Source organism: Centrocercus urophasianus, unplaced genomic scaffold (genome assembly GCF_019232065.1).
Source record: "Centrocercus urophasianus isolate 14NV4802_14NV808 unplaced genomic scaffold, USGS_Curo_1.0 seq_11, whole genome shotgun sequence".
Classification (NCBI taxonomy): Eukaryota; Metazoa; Chordata; class Aves; order Galliformes; family Phasianidae; genus Centrocercus; species Centrocercus urophasianus.
This window is the reverse complement of record NW_024884253.1, coordinates 45,588,738-45,612,401: the sequence shown is the minus strand read 5'-3', so window position 1 is coordinate 45,612,401 and position 23,664 is coordinate 45,588,738. Positions and strand designations below refer to the sequence as shown.

The 23,664-nt window shown below is 39.8% G+C and overlaps 2 protein-coding genes across 2 annotated transcripts; both read right to left on the bottom strand.

Moving 5' to 3' along the window:
• Positions 1-317: 317 nt before the first annotated feature.
• On the bottom strand, positions 318-8,868 carry TYMS (thymidylate synthetase). The gene is made up of 7 exons (XM_042839884.1): positions 8,706-8,868; positions 7,775-7,848; positions 6,430-6,604; positions 3,912-4,013; positions 2,546-2,721; positions 1,800-1,871; positions 318-904 (listed from the first exon to the last, which is right to left on the bottom strand). Exons 1-7 carry the CDS (start codon positions 8,863-8,865, stop codon positions 767-769), a joined length of 897 nt encoding a protein of 298 aa, XP_042695818.1. The 5' UTR covers positions 8,866-8,868; the 3' UTR covers positions 318-766.
• Positions 8,869-11,259: 2,391 nt separating this feature from the next.
• CLUL1 (clusterin like 1) lies at positions 11,260-21,859 on the bottom strand. The gene is made up of 8 exons (XM_042808784.1): positions 21,757-21,859; positions 20,349-20,497; positions 18,610-18,777; positions 16,661-17,105; positions 15,649-15,786; positions 14,207-14,421; positions 12,882-13,052; positions 11,260-11,280 (listed from the first exon to the last, which is right to left on the bottom strand). Exons 1-7 carry the CDS (start codon positions 21,857-21,859, stop codon positions 12,885-12,887), a joined length of 1,386 nt encoding a protein of 461 aa, XP_042664718.1. The 3' UTR covers positions 11,260-11,280; positions 12,882-12,884.
• Between the last annotated feature and the right edge of the window lie 1,805 nt (positions 21,860-23,664).

Below are 23,664 nucleotides of genomic sequence, written 5' to 3'. Positions count from 1 at the left end.
CTCCCTCTAGACCAAGTTGCTCACAGCCCTATTCAGGGAGGGGGCATCCACAACCTCACTGTGCAACCCGTTCCAATGTCTCACCACACTCACAGTAAAGAATTTCTTCCTACTATCTACTCTAAATCTACCCTCTTCTACTTTAAAGCCAATTTCCCCTGTCCTGACACTCCATGCCATTACACCAAGTCCCTCCCTAGCTCTCCTGTAGCCCCTTTGCTTTCCAACTCTTATTTACTGCAAGCATATTAAAATTAAACATGGATTCCAGAAGATTTTTTTAAAAAACAAAGTTTTATTAAACAAATTATGTTAAGGACCTCTATGAAAGAATCTTCTGTTGTACATAAAGGCTTTTATTTTCAGTACTAAATAAAGCACGAAAGCAAATACAGCTCAGGAATAATAGCTGAATAGTAACTGAAACAGCCACAGTCAAATGAAATAACCAGTAGAAAAGTATCTCACAAACAACACTTGCATACTAAATGCATTATTTAGAGAGGAATAAATAATCCAAATTCATTGTCCGATATGCAGAAGCCAGGAATTCTACTCTGCTTCATAGCAGATAGAAAAAACAGCAGTAAATTCCATGCCTACATATTTGTTCTTACAACTTAGTAATGAAGAAAACATTGGTCTATTTTTCAATACTAAAGCATATGCCTTTAGAACTATATTTAAAAAACTCTGTAAATTTAAGTACAAAGGAAACAAAGTAGCTTAAGTAGATTTCCATATTAATAGAAGATGTTTAATAGCATTAAACAGCCATCTCCATCTTAATAGGTGGATGAGGGTTATAATCTTCAATCTGAAAGTCTTCTGCCTTAAAGTCACTGATGTCTTCAACCTTACGAAGGATTTTGAGTTTAGGTAAAGGTCTGGGCTCCCTTTGAAGCTAAAATAAAAGCATGTCCTAGGTTAATTGCACAAAAGTAATACATACTTAAGAGACAGGGACTTTGTGTTATAAATTAGATCTCATTAATCTAAATTCAGATTTCCCCACGTAGATTCTCCTTTCCCAAGAAAGCATTAAAAAAAGTTATTACAATACGATTTGACATAATCTACTTTAGTATTTTGATTGGATGCAGCAGCATCCAACTGCACTGTGAGCAGTATGAGTTTGCAGAGCTATTCTAGTGGATGCAAATTAGATTCCTTCCAGACAAAACTAAATTGGAAATTCTGATGAAGACGTGCATCAAATGCGCTGCAATTTCTCACAGGAACATTAGGGCCCAATCCAATAGCTACTTCCCGAGGTGGTTTTGAGCTCTATGAATGGTGAGGATACTCAATCCAACTAAAATTCTTATTTTCTTCTCCTGCACTAAATTATTTCCTGAAGAAAATACAGCCTTATCCAAGGAAACTGATTAACTAATTTGAATTGATGAAATTATCGTTTCCTGATATACCTAAAAAGACATTTTATTGTGTTTATCCTCTTGGGCAGAATGATTTTCTAAGATTCTGTAATGACAAAGTCAAAAAAAGGGGTATGGACTCAAGATCTTTAACTTAGTTCTAGAATAGTCCATTTCGATCTGGAGTCGTATACAGATGTTCATTTCAGTCATGTTTGTTACAAACAAGAATAAATACAAATTCTACATAGGTTAAAAGACCAGTTCAGGAAATGCAATTTTTAGGGCAGGAATGGGGAAGAAAAAAAAAAAGGCCATGCAAATTAGCATCTGGAAAACAGTACATACAATATTGAGACAATTTGGTATTTGATGAGCACTGTGGAAAATAAAGTAGAAGAACACAAAATGAGTACTTACTTGAACTTTTAGAGGCTCCACGTGATTCAGATATATGTGAGCATCTCCCAAGGTGTGTATGAATTCTCCAGGCTGAAAAGGAAGGAGAATACATGATAGCTACAGTGACTGAACAAATACTACTGATCTCAGTCAGTAATTGATCATCCATGATCACTAGATAGCTCATCCATTGCAAACAGATGTAGCAGTGGTATCCAGCTTTGTTTCACATCTCATATGTATTACTTGCTCAAGCTGTTTCAAACTAGCATCTTTAGCCACTGCTAAACAATGTACATTGTGGAAGCAATGGTGTCAGCAACAAGATAAACCCCAAAGCACTTCAAGAGCATCCAAATACAATTTGCAGGCTTGCAAGTTCTGTGACTTAGCAATTCCTAAACAATTTAGCTTTTTATATATATTTTATATACATATACACATACATATATATGTATTTAATTTTTTGTTATATATATATATATATATATATATATATAACAAATATATATATATAACAAATATATATATATATACACACACACACACACACACACACACACAAGATCCTGAACAGTACATTCATTTCATGGTTTAGTGGCTTGTGGTAGCAATGGTAACGAGAGGGTGGTTGGACTAGATGATCTTGTAGGTCCTTTCCAACCTTGTGATTCTACAATTTCAGTTTGTCCTGAATATGACACTGGAGTCTTTTAATCCCTCACTCTTCAGACAGTCTCAAATAAAATGATTAAACAGCCTACCTTCAGCCCTGTGACATGGGCTATCATGTATGTGAGCAGTGAATAGCTGGCAATATTGAAAGGCACTCCTAGTCCCATATCTCCAGACCTCTGATACAGTTGACAAGACAGTTCGCCATTTAGAACATAGAACTGGCAAAGAGCATGGCAAGGTGGCAAGGCCATCAGAGAAATATCTAAGAATTACAATACAGGAAGAAGGGAGGGGGGAAGAAATAAAACCACATTAGTGTCAGAAACTTAGAAAATGCAAAAACTGAACAAACACAGCGAGATACAGGAGGTAGTGCAGCTTGATACGGCCATCATTCTGTTGCTGCTTCTCTTTAGACAAGAGAGCACCTGCTGCCTAAGCAATTAAGAGTGGGTCATGACCAGCTGTCTCCTGGGCTTTACGATCAGAAAAGTCATAAACAGATATTCTATAGAACAGATTTGTGCCACAATGCTGCACAGCAGTTTAGCCTTACTCACCTAGGGGAGCCAATTTATTTCCCTAAAGGAAGACTTTGAGAGCAAAATTAAGCATGCATCCTAAAGCAACTTACAGCTGCTTTACCTTACACATTTCTCACTGCAATGTAACTTTATTGTTTGTTGAGATTTAAAACTGACTAATCATTGGTAAATAAATTCAGAAAATAAAATAAGAGTGTTTACACTTAAAGTGAAGACAGTAAACCTACAGCTAGTTTAAGTAAAACTTGAACTCACTCCCAATATGTGAGAACATTTAGCCTTAAAAATAGCAGCAGCAGCATGTGGAATCCCCTTTCAGAGACACTAAAGGAGAATGTTGGGGGATTATTATTTTTTTGGGGGGTATGGATCTACTGCTGCTAAAGTAAAACAACCACTAGCCCTAGCTCTTATTTAGAAATAATCCTTCAAAGTGAACAGGCTAACGTATGCCCAAGAAGAATGACTGCATTGAAAATAGCACTTCTGTTCTCAAATTCTATGGTTTTTTCTAAGTTTACTATTTAATATGTGGCTAAAAAAGAAAACCCAACAACAACAACATTGCTTTGGTATATTTATTTTTGTTATTTTTTAACCTTGTTAACATAACTTCTGTCTCTGAACAGAGACTGTATGTCAAAAGGCACTGGTAGCCATGTAGATCCCTCACTTTAACCTGGAGATAAAAACTTGGAAGTAATAGTTGAAAAGTTTCAAGGTTTGAGCACAAGAATTAAGCAGAAAGAGAACTGACAACCCCTGACCAATTGTACTCAGTGACCTACATTTCAGCTAGTTTTATAAAGAATAAGGAAATGCAGTAACATGGAACTGATGCTGACACAGCAGTTAAAATATAGTCTATATACTTTATAATGTTCCCTTAAAGTGCACGGTTCAGTACCTTTGGGATTCCAAGCACACATGATGATTCTTCTGTCATCTGGATTGGTTTTGATCATCTCAATCACTTTTTGTAACTGATCAACTCCTTGGTTGGAATAATCTGAAGAAAGATACAAAATATGATCTAAGCCAGATTCAAATCATTATCTATTTTTAAAGCCCAGCCCACATCCCACTGGAAAGCAAATGACAGCCTCTGAAGATCTTACTGAAACTTTGAAGGCAACTAAATTTATCTGTTGGCACTCACCAAGCGTAGGTTATGCTTGGTCTTTCTTTGGCTGCTCTAAGGTTTGTGAAGTTCTCGTTTCTGTATTACAATATGTCCAACTATCTCTTTTGAGTGCTTCCACTACCTTTAGCATCCACTGAAATGGGACGATTCCTATCTAAAAAGTTTTCTTCCAAGCATCAAAAACTAGAAGTCTGCACTTACACTACATCCCAGGAAACAAAGGTTGTGATACAAATATATTAATTGTACAAAACGTGTTATGACGATGAATGATGACATTCATGATACCTAAAAAGGACAGAGCTGAATTGGAATGAGCAACAGAAATGAAAATCTCATATTCATGCTTTTTAAAGTAATTTTCCCGTCCTGTTTCTGTAGTACATGCCTTTGTCTGCAGCTTAAATTTATGTGCTATAGTACTCCTACTCAAAAAAAAATTCAAAAATCACATCCAGACCAGTAACACAGAATGCCATGCATTCTTTGAATGCTTAAAAGAAGAAAGCTTTTAACAAGTAAATACATACATCTATCTAGCACTCACCAAGGTCATTTATGAAAACTAAATTTCCAAAACACTTGGAGCCAGAAGGCACAGGATATTACAATTCACCCAGTGACCCTTGCTGGCTGATTTTAGGCTCGATGTCAATTATAGAGAATCTCACTGGAATTAACAGCAGAATGGATACCACCATAAAAAGAGTCATTAGTTGTTATTCATTATTCTGACTCATGCCAGTGAATTAGCGTGGCTGGTAACTAATTTTTTCTAATAACTCTTCTTGCAACCCAACACCAAATTACAGTTGCAGAGAGAGACCCAAGCTGGTTGGCAAACAACATGGTAATATACCAGCAGCACTGTGCCAGAAACTTTTTCAAATGGTTTTGTTAGATCCTGAAGCTAATTATTCATGCATTAGTAGCGCAACATAATGAAATCCATTAGCAATGGAAATTTATCTCATTTATTTTTCTGTAGTACACGAGTAACTCTGATCTTTTAAGTTAGGAAAGCTAAAACGTTTTACTAAGTTTTTACATTTGTTAGTTCACTGTTTGCACCACTTACGGTAGGGTAAAACTGTACTCTGCCAGTAGTCAATATGCCAATAGTAAGTACAGTATCTGTAACTAATGTCAACTTTGAGAACATATTGACAAAAAAATACAAGAGGAAAAAATAAATTGTATTCTACCAGATGTACATATATATATTTTTTTTTTTACTTTTCTTTTAATGTCAGTCTTAAGTTTTGTTTTTGACATCCTCTCCTTCAACAGTTTAGAAAGAACCACCCAAACACTTCAAAGTAAGTTTAATGAATTAATTCCACTGAAAATAATAGAAACTGCATCACGTTGTAGTTCATTACAGCTGTTCTATCTATAGTATCATCCTGCTTTGTTCTAACTGTAAAACGGAAAAACCCCAAAACTTCACCACATTGTGGCTTTCCAATACTTGAAGGGAGCATATAAACAGGAGGGGGAATGGCTGTTTACAAGGATGGATAGTGATAGGAGAAGGAGGAATGGTTTTAAACCGAGACAGGGAAGGTTTAGGTTGGATATTAGGAGGACGTTTTTCACAGAGGGTGGTGACACACTGGAACAGGTTGCCCAAGGAGGCTGTGGATGCCCCATCCCTGGAGGCATTCAAGGCCAGGCTGGATGTGGCTCTGGGCAGCCTGGTCTGCTGGTTGGTGACCCTGCACACAGCAGGGGGTTGAAACTGGATGATCATTGCGGTCCTTTTCAACCCAGGCCATTCTGTGATTCTACGATTTCTTTTCCACAATGTCCCATGAACATACAGAACTAACACCACTTCCTACCAGCACAAGTGCATCATGGAATTAACATTACTTCATCGTGGAATTAGCATCCTTTGTTGGCACTCAGAGAGTGCAGCCTTTGTTCCACTGCTGTCACTGAGCTAGCTTATGGTTCTGGACTGCAATATAGAAATGCATCTCTCCACCTACTGGTGACCATACCATCTCTACATTAAAGCAAAAATAACGTATACATTATGTATGATTCCTCTGTTCTATAAATACTAAACTATCACATACAAAGCTAAATTTTTTCACAATAATTAGATTCAGCTAATTTAAAAGTATAAAGCAAAATTCACTCCCAGATTATTCATTCTTGTTTTCATTCCACAGCGTGAACAGTCCTTTTAACAGTACAACCCACCCACAGACTTCTGGAAGTGAGGTTCCAGTCATCCCACTAAGTAATCAAGGCTGCATTTTTATGTGATTACCTGCGTGCATGTCTTTGTATTCTGCTCCAAAGTGCCTCCACTGGAAACCATAAACTGGTCCCAAGTCCCCCTCTTCTCTGGTGCAAAACCCCTGCTTATCCAGGAACTCACGTGATCCATTGGCATCCCAAATCTTCACACCTTTTGCAGAGAGCTCTTTGGCATTTGTAGAACCCTACAAAATACAGACAGTATGAAGTTACCTTCTAATCCCAGAACACGATTAGATGCAGAAGCATTAAGCTTTGCTACTCAGCAGTATTTCTGCTTTTTTAACATAAAGGATGGACAATCTGATTAATGTACTAGTTGCTGCCCTCGCACTTGGGCAGAACAAAACTTATAAATACCTTACCAGACTTCAGCCTGAGGTGCGAAGCTGTTGTTTAACTCACAAAAAGTACAGTCTCAAGGTCACCTGCTGTATACAATTTCACATACACATCTACAGAGAACAAGATTTTACTCTCGTAAAATCAAAGTATGGCCTAGACAGTGTCTTTCCCAAGCCACTTCTAATGAAGTTAAAGTCCCTTTTGTTAACATGACAAAAATGAAAAACATGGCAAAATGAACTAGAAAAGTTTCACTGAATTCTGTAGTGAGTGCCAAACAGCACACTCAAAAATCCAATATAACAACTGTTCTGTTTGGGGAGTGCGCAGTCTTTTATCTTTGAAAAAAAGATACTTTAAAAAATATCTGTGTATGTGAGTCCTGCTGTCTAGCAAGCCCTGGTCTAGGTTTTCCCACATCAGTACATCGCTACTATTTCAAGGAATCACTAACATTTCAAGGAACACTTGTACTGCAACATATTATCTACAGAATTTTAGTATTCTTAACTGCAGCAATTAGCCCTACTGGATGTCATTTTTTACTACTTAATAGACTAGTGTTTACTTCAGTCTTACTGCACCTGTGTTTCCTCACTGCTTGCTTCTGTTCAAATCAATACAAGCTACCTACCTACTGAAAAGCAAATTATTAGATTGTTTGCAAATTACAATATTATTTCTTATGTAAACACTAATAAAAGACTCCATCTGGCTTTTTAACTGCAGCAAAACTCTGTTTTTAACTGCAGCAAAAGCTCTCCCTGTACCAGACTGTTTCCCTTAAAAAGAAAGAGAAGTAAAAAATGTTCTGATTTGTAGCAATGCAATAGTATTCACTGAAATACATGGAATGTTTTGAAAACAACAATCTTGTACACATGGGCTGCTCTGCTGTACGATCAGAAGCACCTGCACTTACACCAAATTCCTTAACCCATCTCACACCAGTACATCAGATTGATGCCATTCTCAGGCCTACTACTGATAGAGCCATCCAGATACAGCACCTTGATAAACCACAGCAGCTCCTCCAGCACTCCTTTCCAGAACACTCTCTTTGTTGTCAGCAGTGGGAACTGATCTGAAAAAGTTACAAGGTGTCAGAGATGATCAGATTTGTTGGGATGAAAACAGATAATCCTAGGGGTTAGAAGGGACATCTGGAGATCACCTATTCCAACCCCCAGTTAACGGTTCCCTACGGTAGATTACACAGGAAAGCACCCAGGTCAGTTTGAAATCTCCAGAGAAGGAGACTCTGCAGCCCCTCTGGGCAGCCTGTTCCAGTGTTGTCAACCTCAGACTAATGCATGTTTTTCTCAGATGGAACTTCATGTGTTCCAGCTTGTGCCCACTGCCCCTTGTTTTGTCACCACGCACTGCTTATAAGAGCCTTATCCCATCTGCCCAAATAACTGACATTTTTCAGCACACGGAAGGCAATGCCCCTGTCTGACACAGAGGTTTGCTGTTGAGAAGGGACGTGCCATGCTCTTACTGGGACCAAGGTTGACAGGGGCACTGCAGTGATAGATGGAGATGAGGACCTACACGCGGGCAGCACACAAGGCTGCAGAGGTATTCGCAACGGGAAGCAGAGCCTTAAGGTAATATTATAAAGATCTATCGCACTGACGGCTCTTCCTGCACTGAGGTCCCCTGCTTACTTTATCAGTGATGAGAGCAGCGGGGCCGGGCTCCAGACCCACAACCACCGCCTGCTTCTTCCCGCAATGCAGAAAACATCGCGGGGGGCGCCGAGCCGGCCCCGCTCCGTGCAGCCCTGCAGCTGGGCGGCAGAAGATGGCGGCCGAGCCTCGGGGCGAGAAGTCGGCTCTCAGAGAGAACGGGGGCGAGCACGGGAGGGGCTGAGGGGGCTGCGGGCAGCTCCCGGGGCAGCCTGCAGCCGGAGGGACCGCGGGTCCCGGAGGTGCCGACCTCTCAGACTGTACCGCGCCTGCATGCCGAAGACGGAGATGGTGCCGGTGCCCGTGCGGTCCTCCTTTCGGTGGCCGTGCTGCAGGATGTGCCGGACCTGCTGCAGGTACTGCGGCTCGCCGCCCTCCAGGCCGCTCGACGGCTCCTCCGCGGCCGGCATGGCGGGTGGGAGGCGACCTAAGCGGTCCGCGCGGCCGGGCGCGCTCCTGCCGCCCGCCCGTCCCCGCCGAGCCCGCCAAAACCCTTCCTTCCCGCGCAGAGGCACACAGGGGCGGGCTGCCGCCTCCCACTCCTCTCCCCGCCCCATCCGGGAGGCGCCGTACGCGCCGCCTTCTGCTCAGGGCGGGACTGCGGCCGCCCGTTGCCTGCTCCTCATCGCGGTGGGCGAGGTGTGAGGGCTGCAAGGGCGGTGGGGCGGTATAGCAGCGGCAACTATTGTATTAACATTTATAAAGGCGCGTACTAACATCGTGCATCTCATACGTTTAGCTAAATACTTCCTTGGCACACAGAGGATTCTCAAAGCCTACACTCAGAGCAGCCTGTCTTCATAAAAATACATGCCTGAAGTGAACGTTAGTTGGGCTAAGGGCAGTGCAAGCAAAACTGGAAGAAAACACATCCGGTTCTCCTGTGAGGCTGACATTTTCAGACAGCAAATGCAGCTGTGGGGAGGGGGGTTCTGAGATAAGTACGGGAGAATCTAGTTTCCACTTGGCTGCCTGACCAGTCAAGAGATTCTGAATGTTGCTTCATCAGTCACAGAATCACAGGGGTTGGAAGGGATCATCCAGCCCAAGCCTCTGCTAAAGCAGGTTCCCCACAGTAGGTTGCACAGGAAAGCATCCAGGGGGGCCTTGAGTATCTCCAGAGAAGGAGACTCCACAGCCCCTCTGGGCAGCCTGTTCCAATGCATCACCCACAAAGTACAGAGGTTCTTCTTCATGTTTTTATGGAACTTCCTGTGTTCTAGTCTGTGCCCATTGCCCCTTGTCCCGTCACTGCACATCATGGACAAGATCCTGGCCCCATTCACTTGACTCCCCCCATTAGATATTTATAAACTGTGATGAAGTTCCTCTCTGTCTTCTCTTCTCCAGGTTAGGCATCCCTAGGTCTCTCAGCCTTTCCTCATAAGGCCCCTCATCATCTTTGTAGCCTTCCCCTGGGCCCTCTTTAGAAGCTTCCTGTCTTTCTTGAACTGAGGATCCCAGGCCCCCACTCAAGTTGGCCTCCAGTGTCACTCCTCTTGGGCTGCAGATCTTTTATGCTGTACCTTCTCTCTAAGGGCAACGCTCAGTGCTGGCTGTAGTTGAGTTTCACCTTGCCAGTATCCACTCATCTCGCCTGTTTTTCAGCGTAGTTTTGTGTTCTGAATTTTGCTTTCTGCACAGCTCCTGATACAGTGTCATCTGAAGATTTTCGAGGTTTATTCTCTCTGTTGGCCAAAACAGACCAGCTCTTCTCTGAATATTTCTTTGTAATAGGAGATCTTAGTAGTTAAGTGTTTGGTTGAGGTATGCACATCTCTCAGATAGAGCCCGACTTTCAAACAACAGGTGTGATTCCAGGAGTTACAGCTGCTTAATCTCTCAAGATTAGTGTTCCGTAATATAAAAGAAGTTGAAGGAACAGGAACTGTATGCTAGAAAATGTTATTTTTTCCATATATTTGTCCTGTAGACAGGAAAACGGATCATTTCCACTACTTAAAACAATTAAATTGCCATTTCCCTTTTGTCTCCTGTGTGGCTTTATACATTTTGAAATGCATATATTTTATTTTGCAAAGATACAGTTGGAAATGGTGAATGTAAATGTGTGCAAAAATGTTCAATCACAGCCAATAAAACCAAAACACCTAGAGCTTTGCTTCTGAGAGTTGTACCTGTTCTTAGTGAATATAATTTGCAAATACCATGCAAGCTAAAGACAACAATGCAGGAAAAGACAAACATCTTTTCTGATAAAGGGTTCCCTGTTAATTATGGCTCCAAAGGCAAACTGCAAGTAAAAAGTGCTAAAGGCAGAAGACTTATTCATTTATGCATATTCAGAAAAGTCATTTAATGTGTGTTACAAACATCAAAAGCAACTGGAAGAAGAAATGGGGCATTTTCATTGGAAAATAATATGCTATATGCATATGATAATCTGGTTGTTTCAGGCTTAGCTGAATACGCAGTATCTTTAGGGAACAATTTTGAAAAGGCTTAAAAATTTGCCTGAATTTAAGTATGCAAATAGGAGTTATTTGCATGTTTACAGCTAATTATTTCCTTAAATCTTTGCATAACCGGAGCCATACATGATTCCTCAAAGATCACCTAATACATAACATAAACAACATTTTATTTAAATAAATGTCTCTCAAAGTGGACTTGAATTTGTATTTCAATTAAAAGATTGCTACAGTCATCGGTTGCTAGCTCATATGTCACGGTATTTATTAAGCAAAGTTTTATTTATATGCAACTATTTTAACTGTAGTTATTTAACAAATAGCTGAACATTGAGTTTAGGAGTATTTCACCTAAGGAGAGTTCAGGGATTGAGATTTCCCACATCTTCGTTCCTAGGAGAAAAGAAAATAAATGATCATTTTTTTTTATTTTTTGATAGAAAGATTTGGAAAAATCTGTATATGGGGAATGTACAAATATCCTGCTGTGGAAACGTATATGACACATAAGAAAGACTGAAACGATTTTCTCTCTCTTTTTCCCTTCCTGTAGATCTTCCTCTTTTCTTGCAGAGTTCCTATTCTTTCCTTTTGTCATGCTTCCACATAGCCCAAATCTGTTGCACAAACAGAACAGAAAATGGTACTGCGATTTGGAGATAAGTGCTACCACACTTTCTCAGGCATGAGATGGCTACACAAGTTGTGTTGCACTAGAGACTGAGGCTCAAAATCATAATCACACTAAGGAAATTTATATTGTCATCATTAGACCACAAAGTTTAGCCTTACATTATCTGAAAGAGTATATGCTATCAATAACCAAGTATAAGTTAGAAAGAATTTTGAAGGAAAACAGTATATAAATGATGCTGAGCATTTCGCTTTATACGCTTCTAACTATTGGAAAATATACGTTTTGAGTATAATACTCATATAATTTCACCAGCATAAACCTAAATCAGAGTTCATGGTGAGGCTTATCATATTCTGTCTAAATTCTGTAGGCCACCTCAGCCTCTCTGATGGAAGAGATTTATCTCATCTGTTGAAAAATTGTGAATCTCTCATCAAAAGAATGACAAAAAATGACAAGAATGTCCTCTAGAAGATCTGTTTGTGAGCACTGGAGTCCACCAGAGCTGCACATCTTGGAGACTTCGCTGGGACTTTGTGGCTAGCCCCATGGCAGTGTGATGCCAGTAGCAACATGATGCCACTTAAGAACTCTGCTACCTTTCCTGGAGTTTCTCCATGAGATTAGAGAATACAAAGTTTGTTCATTCTTGCAGCCTGTTTCTTCCCTCCCCAATCTCTTAAGCATGGAGAAGGATCTCCATGAGCCCTTCCTACAAAAATATTTAGAAGGCCATGGGAAAGATCTTTCTGTGAACACTCCTGCAAGTCAAATTGCAGATTCTGTTAGCAGCGTTAACACTGTTACACTGAGTAGAGCACTGATAACGTGAAAATTTTGCGGCAAAACAGCTCTTTCAAATCATGATGTTGATTCAACACTGCAGCCCATTTTTTGTCAAAAATAATATGGAACATGCTATTAAACACAACCTAAAATTAAAGGAGAAAAAAAGATGAGCGGTGGTAATTCCATTTTATACTTGATTAATGAATGCAAAGACATGCTATCTGATGCCAAAGCTCCGGATTGTGGTTGTGAGGCAATTCTTTTCTGATGGAATATTTGTCATTAAATTACCTCATCCCAGATGTTACTTAAAGATTGAGGGTTTTCACAGTTAAATAAGTGAAGTCTTTTAATATCATAATGTCTGTGTTTTGCAGGCTAGAACACTGAGCATTTATTTTTGTTTTCTGTAACACTTGTGTTTGTCTTTCAATCAATGTGTTGTTTCCAAAGAGACAGTCTTGAATATAGCATGACAGAATCCTGTTCCAACTAATGTTTATTGCAATGTAAACATCTCTTATGAAGAGCTGCATTCTCTGCGAAGCAAGAGAGAAAATGAACTTACCACTTAAAAATTCTGCTTATATAGTTGCAGTGCTTTTCCAGCTATGTATTCAATGAATTCTGCACTCTTTGGGTCTAAGTGGGGAGGAACTTTAATGGTGAAAGTAGGTGAAGTCAAAATATTCACATCTACCACGGTTTCGTTTGTACCAGAAACATCTCCAGGTACCACCTTGAAGAGAGCAAATCAGTACATTAGCACTACAAATAGCTGTGTGCTTTCAGTTTTGTTTATGGTTACTTTCATATTTAGTAAGGGAAAATTAAATAGAAAAGTATTTTAATCTTGTCTACCTTCTTTAAATTACTTTCTTATGAAAAGACAGTGGGTGCCTCGAATTTATGCCAAAGACTATTGTAAGTGGTGGGAAGATGTGATATGGCACTGCAAGACCAGTTTAAGAACTGCAAGTTAATATTTAAACCATAAACTACATTTATAAAAAGCTTCTGATCATGTACTGAAAACCTGTGTGTGAGTTGTTCTCACTGATTTCAAGAGGTTTGCTTGACTGAAGTTATGCATTCCTATGTGTTTTTCTAAACCTGACTTAGTTCTGTAGCTTTATTTTCCTGAGCAGATAGCTTAGACTTGGTTGGGAAAGTATGCTTAAATATTGCCTATTCCCTTGTTCCTGATCTTGTGTTTTGTTTTGTTTTGTTTTGTGGATTTTCATAAAGGTCATGTAGTAATAGTAGTGCACTGGATTTCTGAGTTGAAAGGGAGAGCAGAATTTGTCCCCGGCCCAGTAAAATCAATTTAATTTACTTTGGATGTCTTCATGTGGGTGAGATGTAGATGATCATGATGTACTTCAAGTCATATTGACAGCTGCTGCTTATGATATGCAGCTTCCACTGCAATAACCTGCATAGCATTTGCTTTCTTTGAGCTTTGTGATATATAGGTACAGACACAGACACGTAGCTATATATTCAGCGATCCAGTAAGGATGCATTGCTGGCTAGTACAGTGACATTTATCCAGGAAGGTAATTGCAGGCCTGTCAAAGCTGCTAGTGTCAGTTTACTCTTCTCAGCAATTATTTAGGTTAGCCTGTCAGCCATCCACCTGACTAAAAGGATTTAGAGGAAAATAGTTTCTAATCTCTGGAGATTCAGCTTACTGAAGGATTATTAAGCTCATTGAGGGATTATTAATACATTATTAATGTATATTCAAGATGAGATGATTAGGGACTGTATCTTGTAAAACCAAAACTTACATGTATATGAACATCCATAGTCCTCAAGAATGCACCTATGAGCAAGGCTTAGATGGAAGACAGTACTGTGCAATAGGTCCCCTTAGTAGGTAACCCTTACCTTGACTATATTGAAAATATTTTCTGGTCCGATGGTCATATTGGATAACTCAGACACCCACCCAAATCTTTCTTTCATTTTGTTCAGCAAGTAGGAAGTGTCTTCTGTATGACGCTGAACCATCTGGAGAATCTGCTCGTACTGCTCACCAGAGAGATTAACCAGCTTAAAGGCTTCATCAAACTTCATGTGCAATTCAGGAACATTTGGGCAATCTGTTTAAAAACACCAGCCAATGTGAAGCTTATAAGAAAACAAGATGTCTTGTACTTGCTTTTCTCTATACGAAGTACAGAAATATAGGAAAACTACAAAAAAAAGTCTAGCAATGGAGCATATTTCTGAGTTCATGTTTAAACTATGCTAAACAAAACAAACAAATTCTTGCTGACCTATGTTGGTAGGTTTCGTTTAGGCTTACAATGACTGAATGGATTAATTATTCTATTTGCTGTATTACAACTTGCTAAGCTCTTTAAGGTTTGTACCATGCTGCTTGGCAATAGATCTTCAAGCATGCTAAAGAATCGTAGAAGAGCTTGGGTTGGAAGGGTTCCCAAAGTTCATCGGTTCCAACCCCCTGCCACAGGCAGGGATACCTCCCACTAAACGGGCACTAGATCGGGTTGCTCATGGCCCCACACAACCTGGCCTTAAACACCTCCAGGGATGGGATGCCCACAACCTCTCTGGGCAGTCCATTTCTGCATCTCACCACCCTCTCAGTGAAAATTTTCCTCCTGAAATCTGATGTCAATTTCCCCTCTTTTAGTTTAAAACCATTCCCCTTTGTCCTACACTGTTATGTGTAATACACAACTGTGGACAAAAGGATATTTTATTGAGTTGGAAATGGTCCAACACTCTTTTCAAAATGTCACTGGATGATTAACATCTGCCGCACTGGAGATATTCTGATATCTCAGTTTAAGCGTTTTCTGTGACTTTGAAGATATAAATAACTCTGGATAAGCCGTAATGTTATGCTACAGCAGGAGTCCTGAGAGTATTTCTAGGTATTGCAGTCTGAATTTTTTCCAGCTGCCCATGTTGTCTGCAGGAGAAACCAGCATCAGGAATGTTGACTTCTCCTCGCTTTCTGCTCGGCGCTTCTGCACCAGGCAGGATCAATTGCTGCCTCACCTCTTGCTCTGCTGGAGAATGGCAACTCTAGCGATGTCCATAGGTATTTTGTTATAGAGTATACAACTTTGGATCTCCATCAGTATGCTAACAACTGAGTTATACTGACACTGTGTGGAGACAGCAGGGAAAGTAATTGAAATCTTCTGGACGTTTTGAATTTATAATCACAGTCAAAAGTCTGTGACTGAATGTTAATTCCAAAAATACGGAAAGAGCACAGTAGAAGGTGACAGCCTGAAGGTGTACAAACCAATGGCCAACACGCTGCAGAAATACATCAAGAAATATCTATATACCATGCAAAAGATTGTCTTGACATTTCTGACATCTCTCATGAAACTGTGTGCATCCAGAGGAATTCTCTCGAAGCTCTTTGCACAGAGTCCTTTGGTGTCCTGACACAATTTTCGAGAACATGCCACCCCTGTCAGAACCTAGGATGAAATTACAGTATTTTTAGACTGTCATTAAGTTGAACATCCTGACAAATACATGTTTGTTACTTAATATGTGTGCCAAGCAAAATAGAGGAGTTAAACTTCCAAAAGCAGAGGTTGGGAGAAGATGCAAATCATGTTTTCTTCCAAAGAATTCATGTCACTGTATAATTCCCTTATAAATGGTAACGTATTCCCCACTGACAGCCAATTATTTTTTATTTCTATTTTTATTAATAAGATAGGAAAGATAAAGCTTATTTGCATTCTAGATGTTGACTGAGGGTTGTTTCCCCCATTGAGAATTATCACCTGATACTAAAGTTATGCCCAGAATTTTCCTGGTTACTGGAAAATCACTTGGCTGGTTTGTATGTGACTGGTACATGACATTGCTGCAGGAGCTTTAGGCAAGACTTGCGGCTGTCAGGCAAGGGCAGGGATACGCTGTGACATCTCACAGAATTTTTAGAGCTGGAGACATGTCAGTATGATATGATATACAAGTCTTCCTGACAAATGCTGATATCAGACCTATCAGTCAATCTTTTGAAAACGTGCATCTGCTATGAATTCAGGAACTCCTGAGAAACTCCTGCAGACACTTAGAGCAATGCCATGAAAATCAGACTGTGTAGGACACCCAAGTCACACTGCAGTATTTCTATGAGTTTTCCAGATGATTTTTACCTTTTAATTTAACCAATGAATTTATGCTTAACCCATGCCTATTTAACCAAGTAAGCCCCCGGAGCTCCCATACAGCATGTAAAATTAATGCACCACAGACTGATCCACTAGCCCTGAGTTAGCTGTCCTGAGAGGTTTGATGTCATTGACAGCGCAGCTGATTTTTATTTCCAACACTTGCCTTTGGCTTGTTCTGGCAAATCTCTTCTATTATCTCTGTATTCATCGAATACCTCAGTAATCACCTCACTGACACCTTCAAACACTGTCTTGCTGAAATCAAAGACTGTCTGCAGGAAGGCGGGTACACCCCAGTCTTTCTGTAAGCCGTCATTTCTGGTAGTGGCCTCGGGTAAAGCAGGCATGCTGGGGGATTCACTCAAATCCAGATCAGACATGAAATATGTTTGAAAGGATTGGTCAAATTCTTTTTGCATCTGCTTGAAAAACATGAAACTTCTGTCAAACACTGAGCCCATGTCTGATAACAGTTGGCTAAATAGATCTTCCATTTTTACTAGTTGAGTATCCTCTTTCTCAGGCTTTTCATTAATCTGGATGTCTTTTCCTTGATCTTCATGAAAAGGGAAAATAAGTGGAGGTATTTTCCTCAAAAAATCTTCAACCTGCATGCAAGAAAGAGATCAGCTGCTTGACAGTTTATAGAATCACAGAGTCATGGAATCACAGAATCAAAGAATCATAGAATCATAGCATCATAGAATGGCTTGGATTGGAAGGGACCTCAAGGATCATGAATCTCCAATCCCCCTACGGCAGGCAGGGCCTCCAACCTCCATATCTAATACTAGAGCAGGCTGCCCAGTGCCCCATCCAACCTGGCCTTGAACACCTCCAGGGACATGGCATCCACAGCCTCTGTGGGCTCTTCACCACTCTCTTGGTAAAGAACTTCCTCCTGACATCCGACCTATATTTTCCCTCCCTCAACTTAAAACCATTTCCCCTTATCCTGCTGTTATCTACCCTTGTAAAGAGTTGATTCCCCTCCTGTTTATAGGCTCCCTTTAGGTACTGAAATGCTGCAATGAGGTCACCCCTCAGCCTTCTCTTCTCCAGGCTGAACAAGCCTGGCTCCCTCAGCCTTATCAGTTTTTCTTCTCTCAGAGAAGTAGCTCTAAATTTTTTTTTCAAGTACCTCTAGAAACAAGGGACTCTTTCAATAACCAGAATCACAGCATATTCTCCAAAGAAATTTAAGATGCTAGTGAAAGTTCATTTAATCTAAATCATTAGATACAAATCTGATCTGGAGAAAAATTGGTTCAGTCTGTTGAGGCTCAAAGTTAGTACTGGCTTCTGGGTTTTATCCAACAAACAGTTTGGACTTTATCTTGGAAACTTTTCTGTGGTAGTTTCGTGTCATGTAGAGAACAGAGGGCAATTGTTCTCACCGTGACCTATAAATGCCCTTGTGTCTCACCAATGGCCAAGTGCTCAAATTCCTGTGCAAACCGAAACCTACTAAAAGCAATAAAACAGTGTCTCTGAGTCCATGATTTGATGATGGAAGAGACTGAACAACAGTTCAGCTCTGGGAAGTTCCTATTCCCTACACCTCAGCTGCTCATCCCTGCTTCATGCTGTGACACAGTGCCTTTGACTGAGCAGGTGCAGTGCTGCGTGGAGCCACGCTTTACGGCATTAGAAAGCTGGTAAGGGTTAAGAAACACCGTGCCAAATACATGTGTACATGTATACCTGTACACTGAGCTCACAGAGGAAGTTATCAATAGTGTCAAAGACAGTAACAGTTCATAACATAAATAGTCTATGCATTATTTTTTGCAAACAGCTATTGAGCATTGCAGTGCAACTCCTACTGTGAGATACATCACTGTATAGCTGGTGAGACTCCACAGGAGGGAATGATCAGTGACCGTGGTGTCACAACAGTGTGCCCCAGAACTTGTTTTAGCTCTGTGTTCAATGAATGTAATTTACTATAGGCTGTGCCTGGTTACTTCGCATTTCCAGACCTTCCAAATTCAATCAGTTTTAGTAAGTTGATGTCACTGACAGACTGGCCACTGCAAACACAAGCTGTGCTCTCTCTAAAACTGTTGGGTAAATTCGAGAACACTTGCCAGATACAAAATTTCTTCTTACCTTGCTTCTAAATGTTGATAAACCCCGTCTGCAAGTCGTATAGAATCGCATGCAGGTACTTTCTAAGCAAGATTCACATTCATCCCATAGATTTTTCAAAGATACTTGGCATTGTCTTTCTTCTTCTTCTAATCTTTCCTTTACTTCATCCATAAGTCGCAAGGCTTCCTGAATAAGAAAAAAGATTCTGCTGATTGCAGTTTTCAGGTTAATATTGTGAATGTTAATTCCAGAGCTGATTGCTCATTTTTGTTATTTAATCCTTCGCTACTGGGGTAGGATGTTTTCTCAGCTGCAATCACATATGGAGGAACTGAAAATTGAAAAGCTTTTCCTTACGGAGTCTTCCTGATGTTCTCTCAACAACATAGTGCAGCCTACATAACCAAACAGATCTCTGCGGCCTACCTGGATTGTTGAGGCTGTGAAAAAACCATGAGGCTTTCCGTGCAAAAAGCATTCAAGCTCTCACAAGGTCAGGAGTCAACGCAAGTCTTTTATCTCCACGCTGAGTATTCATCTGTTCCCCAAACAGTCTTTTTTGTTACTCTGCTCTGTGCTGCAAGGGCCTGTGATACTTCACAAAGCTAGGTCCTTGCCATACATAAATTCCTTCTCTAATGCAGAAGTATTCAAAAGTACATAACTCCATCTTTTGGGGATTATTCTAATGGAAAGGCTGTAGGGAAGGGATTTCTTGCCTCTGCTGCAGAAGCGTAAGTAACAATTGCAATAAGCATTTTAGAACAGATTGGGCAACGGAAAGACAGAAAACTTTTTAGTAAAAGTAGATTGCACATCATTAATTTCTTTCTCCCAGTGCAATATATTTTAACACTTTATGTTTCCAAACAATATTCCAAGTTGTTCCCAAGCATGGCAGAAACCTTTTAATTCATCAGTCGTATTCCTTTCTGGCAGTATTTCATGAACAGAAAAGTCTCACAGAAAAGAAAACTTCTGTCAGAATGCCCTTGGTAGAGCTGGCAATTGTGATATTCATGGTCTGTGTTTAATTATTTCTGATCTTTCTAAATATACTTATTCAGGGTTTCATAAACTCTTACTGTGGGGATAAGTTCTGGGTAAATGAACTCATGCAGCAAGAACCAACAACAGACTGGATAATGGGAGTGTACCAGTGTACCTAAAGTTAACAAGTTACCATGTGCTTTTAGATTTGATAATATGAACAGTTCAAACTAATCTCCAAGCTGGGCCAAGATGGAATTTTCCTCTAAGTTCACTGGAACTAATAGTCAGTGCAGACTGAAAGCTTCAGTGAGAACTGGAGCCTTAGAATGCCATGTTCCTGCAAACACTCAAACTCTTTCTTAAGAAACTGCAAAAAGTAAAACAATGTTCATTTTTTCAGAAATGTGAATCAAGGCTAGAAAATGGTGTCTGTTGGCCCAGCTCCTGCTTCAGGGACAAAGGCAGTGAGAACTTTTATAAAGCTGCTGTAAGATTTTTCTTCTGCTAGGGAGGGAAAGCAGAAGCTGGGATTTCCCATTACTCCTGGCTTTGCTATGTGATTGCTCCTCAGAGTGTACATACAGTGTGGTTTTCATTCTTCCCAGAAAAAGGGAGACTCCAAGGGAGTCTACCCATACTCTACCTCTTCAAGAAGGTGCACTAAAATCTATGTACAACCTGCTTCATCTTGGATTAAAAATAGGTGCAACTTTAAGAACAAGGAAGCAAACAACCAGACAAATGAAAACAGACGCACTTGTTACCTGTTTTTCTTCACTGCTCTTCTTCAAAGTTTTCATCAGATCTATGTGCTTATCTTCATTTCTTTCCATCATAATTTTCATGTGCTTAATACCAATCAAAGCTTTCTTTACCTCTTCATCTACATATTTCTCCCCAACTTCAGATAAAGCTAAAAAAACCCAAATTATATAGCGAGTTAATCCAATTTTAATACTAGCACAAATGACTATTCTCTAATGACACAGTGAAACAGCTTTATGTTTCCCTGCAACTCATGGGGAAGTGAATGCTGAATGCAGAGCCAACTCATGGGATAGTGAATGCTGAATAACAGAGCCAAGACAATTTCTATCAGATAAGAATCTGGCGCAGAGCCGTGTCCAGTGATTAGCTGTGTGCAGCTCAGTCTATGTATTTAGCTATCCCATTTCTGATCTCTGAACCCCAGAATAGTTGAGACTGGAAGGCAACCCTAGAGATCGCAAAGTTCAACTCCTTGCTGAGAGAAGAGTTGATGAGAGCAGGGTCAAGGAGCGCAGGATGCTCAAGGCCTCAGCCTGGGTTCTGGGAATCTCCTAGGATTGCTCATCAGTTTCTTGGTGACATAACCTACATAGTTATTCTTAATCTGAAATCAATCAGTGACAGTTTCACATAACAGCTTGAAAATGTGGATTACAGGAGTCTTCAACCTACTTTCCTAAAATATAATCTCTAGACTTCCTGTGAGATAATGGCCGTAGAGTTTTGGTGAAAGGCAGGTTGTTCTTTACATTGGACCTTGAGTCTCTGCCTGAGTGCAAATCCCTTGTTCTCTTTGCAAAAGTGCTATGAATTTAACTGAGGCTATAAAAACAACTAAAGTGCACATTACTTGCATGCACGTGTCATTCATGTCTTCTACTTTAGCCTTCTTCCTCTCTCCTAGCATTCTATTTGTCACAGAAATATTTTTAAAATACATTGAAGCTAAGGAATATTTCATGGCTGATCCTCCTGGGATTCTGACCTACACAATAAAGTCATGCTTCAAGGTGAGTATATGCATAACAGCTGGTTTTTTTCTTTATTAAGTCATTCTATTGCAATTATTTCTAATAACTACATTTTATAGCTTAGCATAATAAAATGTAAATCACGTGGTTTAATTGTTAGGTTTGATTTATACTCTAATGATCTATGATGGAGCAAATAACCTATTAAAACGCTGCAAACATTTTCTATAAGGGAGGCTCTGTTAATCCCTCTAGTTTCTCATTTCATGTTATCTCCCAGTCACACACGTGGACACTTTGCTTCCACAAAAGTCAGCCCACACTTAAAAACAGATCCTCTTGACTCCAGTGAGCGTGGAAGGCAAAGCAAACCAGAGCAAGCCTCAGTGGAGACCTGGGCCTGAATGCTTCCAGCACACCTCTGCATACTTACTCTTCAGGTTTTCCCGGAGATTCATTTCCTCCTGCCTGGTCGGTGCACACTGGTGACCATTCAGCCATAGCAAGTGTATTATAAATAACCAAGAGGACTTCATGTTCTTTCTGTTAAAGAAGCAAGTTGAAACAGTTAAATGTAAGCATCTTTGTGGTGCTCAAATGCCTAGGTGCAGTTTTTACTAAGTATAATACAATCCTGTTATTTTTTCTCTAACTGTAACTTCTCAGATCTATAACATGCTATTAAATGATACTCCTAGTGAAAACACATGAGTAAGAAGCTGACCTCATTCATTATGTTTCTATTAATAGATTAATTCTAAACAGGTCTAAATAGATTCATTCTACTGAGTTTACACAGCGGTGTAATAGAACCAGGACACAGATAAATAAAACTGCAGGCTTATAGAGCTCACTCTTTCTCTTTCCTACCTTTCAAAACATGCTCAGTACTATAATAAAATCCTTTTACTCTTTTTATCATTATTTCATGTTACAAGTGTTTCTACGCTAAACACTGCTGCCAGATTTAAATAGGGAAATTTCTAGAATGTTGTTCCTATCCGTATCTCCAAATATGCATTGTCCTTCAGGATAATACTTCACATAGCAAAGGCAGTAATAGGTGTGCTAAGAAACTGGCAATTAGATCAGTCTTAAAAATAAACACATCAGAAATTGAAAGAAACTCCTGCAAAATAAGGGGAAGAAATGCCATTTATTTTATTTCCCTCCCAGAAGCAGTTTAATGAGAAAGATTTGTTTTTTAGGAACCATTCAACTACACTTTATAGTTTTCATCTCATTGAGTGAATATAGTGTTTAAGTTCCTTTTTGCTAGCCAGTGCAGCTTTCTTGAAGATGCATATAGCAGCTGCAAATGCATATGTAAATTAAAAGCCTGCATTTATTTATAGCCTGGATTTACTTATTTAGTCACTTGCACATTGTAAACTTACATTTATAGTGAAAGATTGATCAACTTTGCAAAGGAACAAACCCCCTACAAAAGATAAGTAAAAAACCAACATATTTACCATTAATACTGAAACACCTCTTCTGCAAAATTGCTGCCCGCGTCGGGAAGGGCTGGGGCTGTGCTCTGATCTAATTGCTGGGAGTGACAGGGATTTTGCCATGTTCGACTTATCTGATGACAAGGTATTTAATCCTATTAGTGGTACATTCTGTCATTAGGCTGGGGCGTATTTGTGCGTAAGGGACTTCATGCTCAGATGTGTGAGTAAAGCCACTAGGGGGAGCGCTGGATAGAATTACGTAATGAAACGCTGTATCTTGGTAGTCTTTTCGTCTTTCCAGATCTTTCATCATCTTGCCTTTTACCTTAGGAGGCGTCTGCAGCTTATGTTCTTAGTGAAAATATTGCAATTAGTATGGCTAAAAGTAGCTTCCAACATTTAATCTTCAGTGTAGTTTATTTTACTATAAGAAACATTGGATTATGGAAAGGCCTTTTTCATGTAACTTCTGAGGGTCCTTTTCTGAAGGAAATCAAAAGAATTGGGAAACCTAGGTGCAGGCTGTCATGCAAGTAGACTCAGAAATAAGATAAGCAAATTTTGGCATTTTGTACATCATTAAACTTGCTCACGTTTCGGGGTTTTGCCCTTCAATGATTTTCTTCAGATAATCCATGTATGTGAAATATGTCTGGGACCTGACCTGCACAAAGTCTTAAGTGTTTTGAAATGAAATGCTTAAGTACTAGCAGATGCTTGATATAAAATATGTACAAGTATTGTTACCAGGTTATATCCCACCTATGATGTTCACCAATATTACCCCAGTAAAGCAGAAGAATAGACAGGGAATGTAGATGCCTACAGCTCATGCTCTGTAACATCAGTTTTAAAATAACCCCCTTTTTTTAAAATTTACCTCA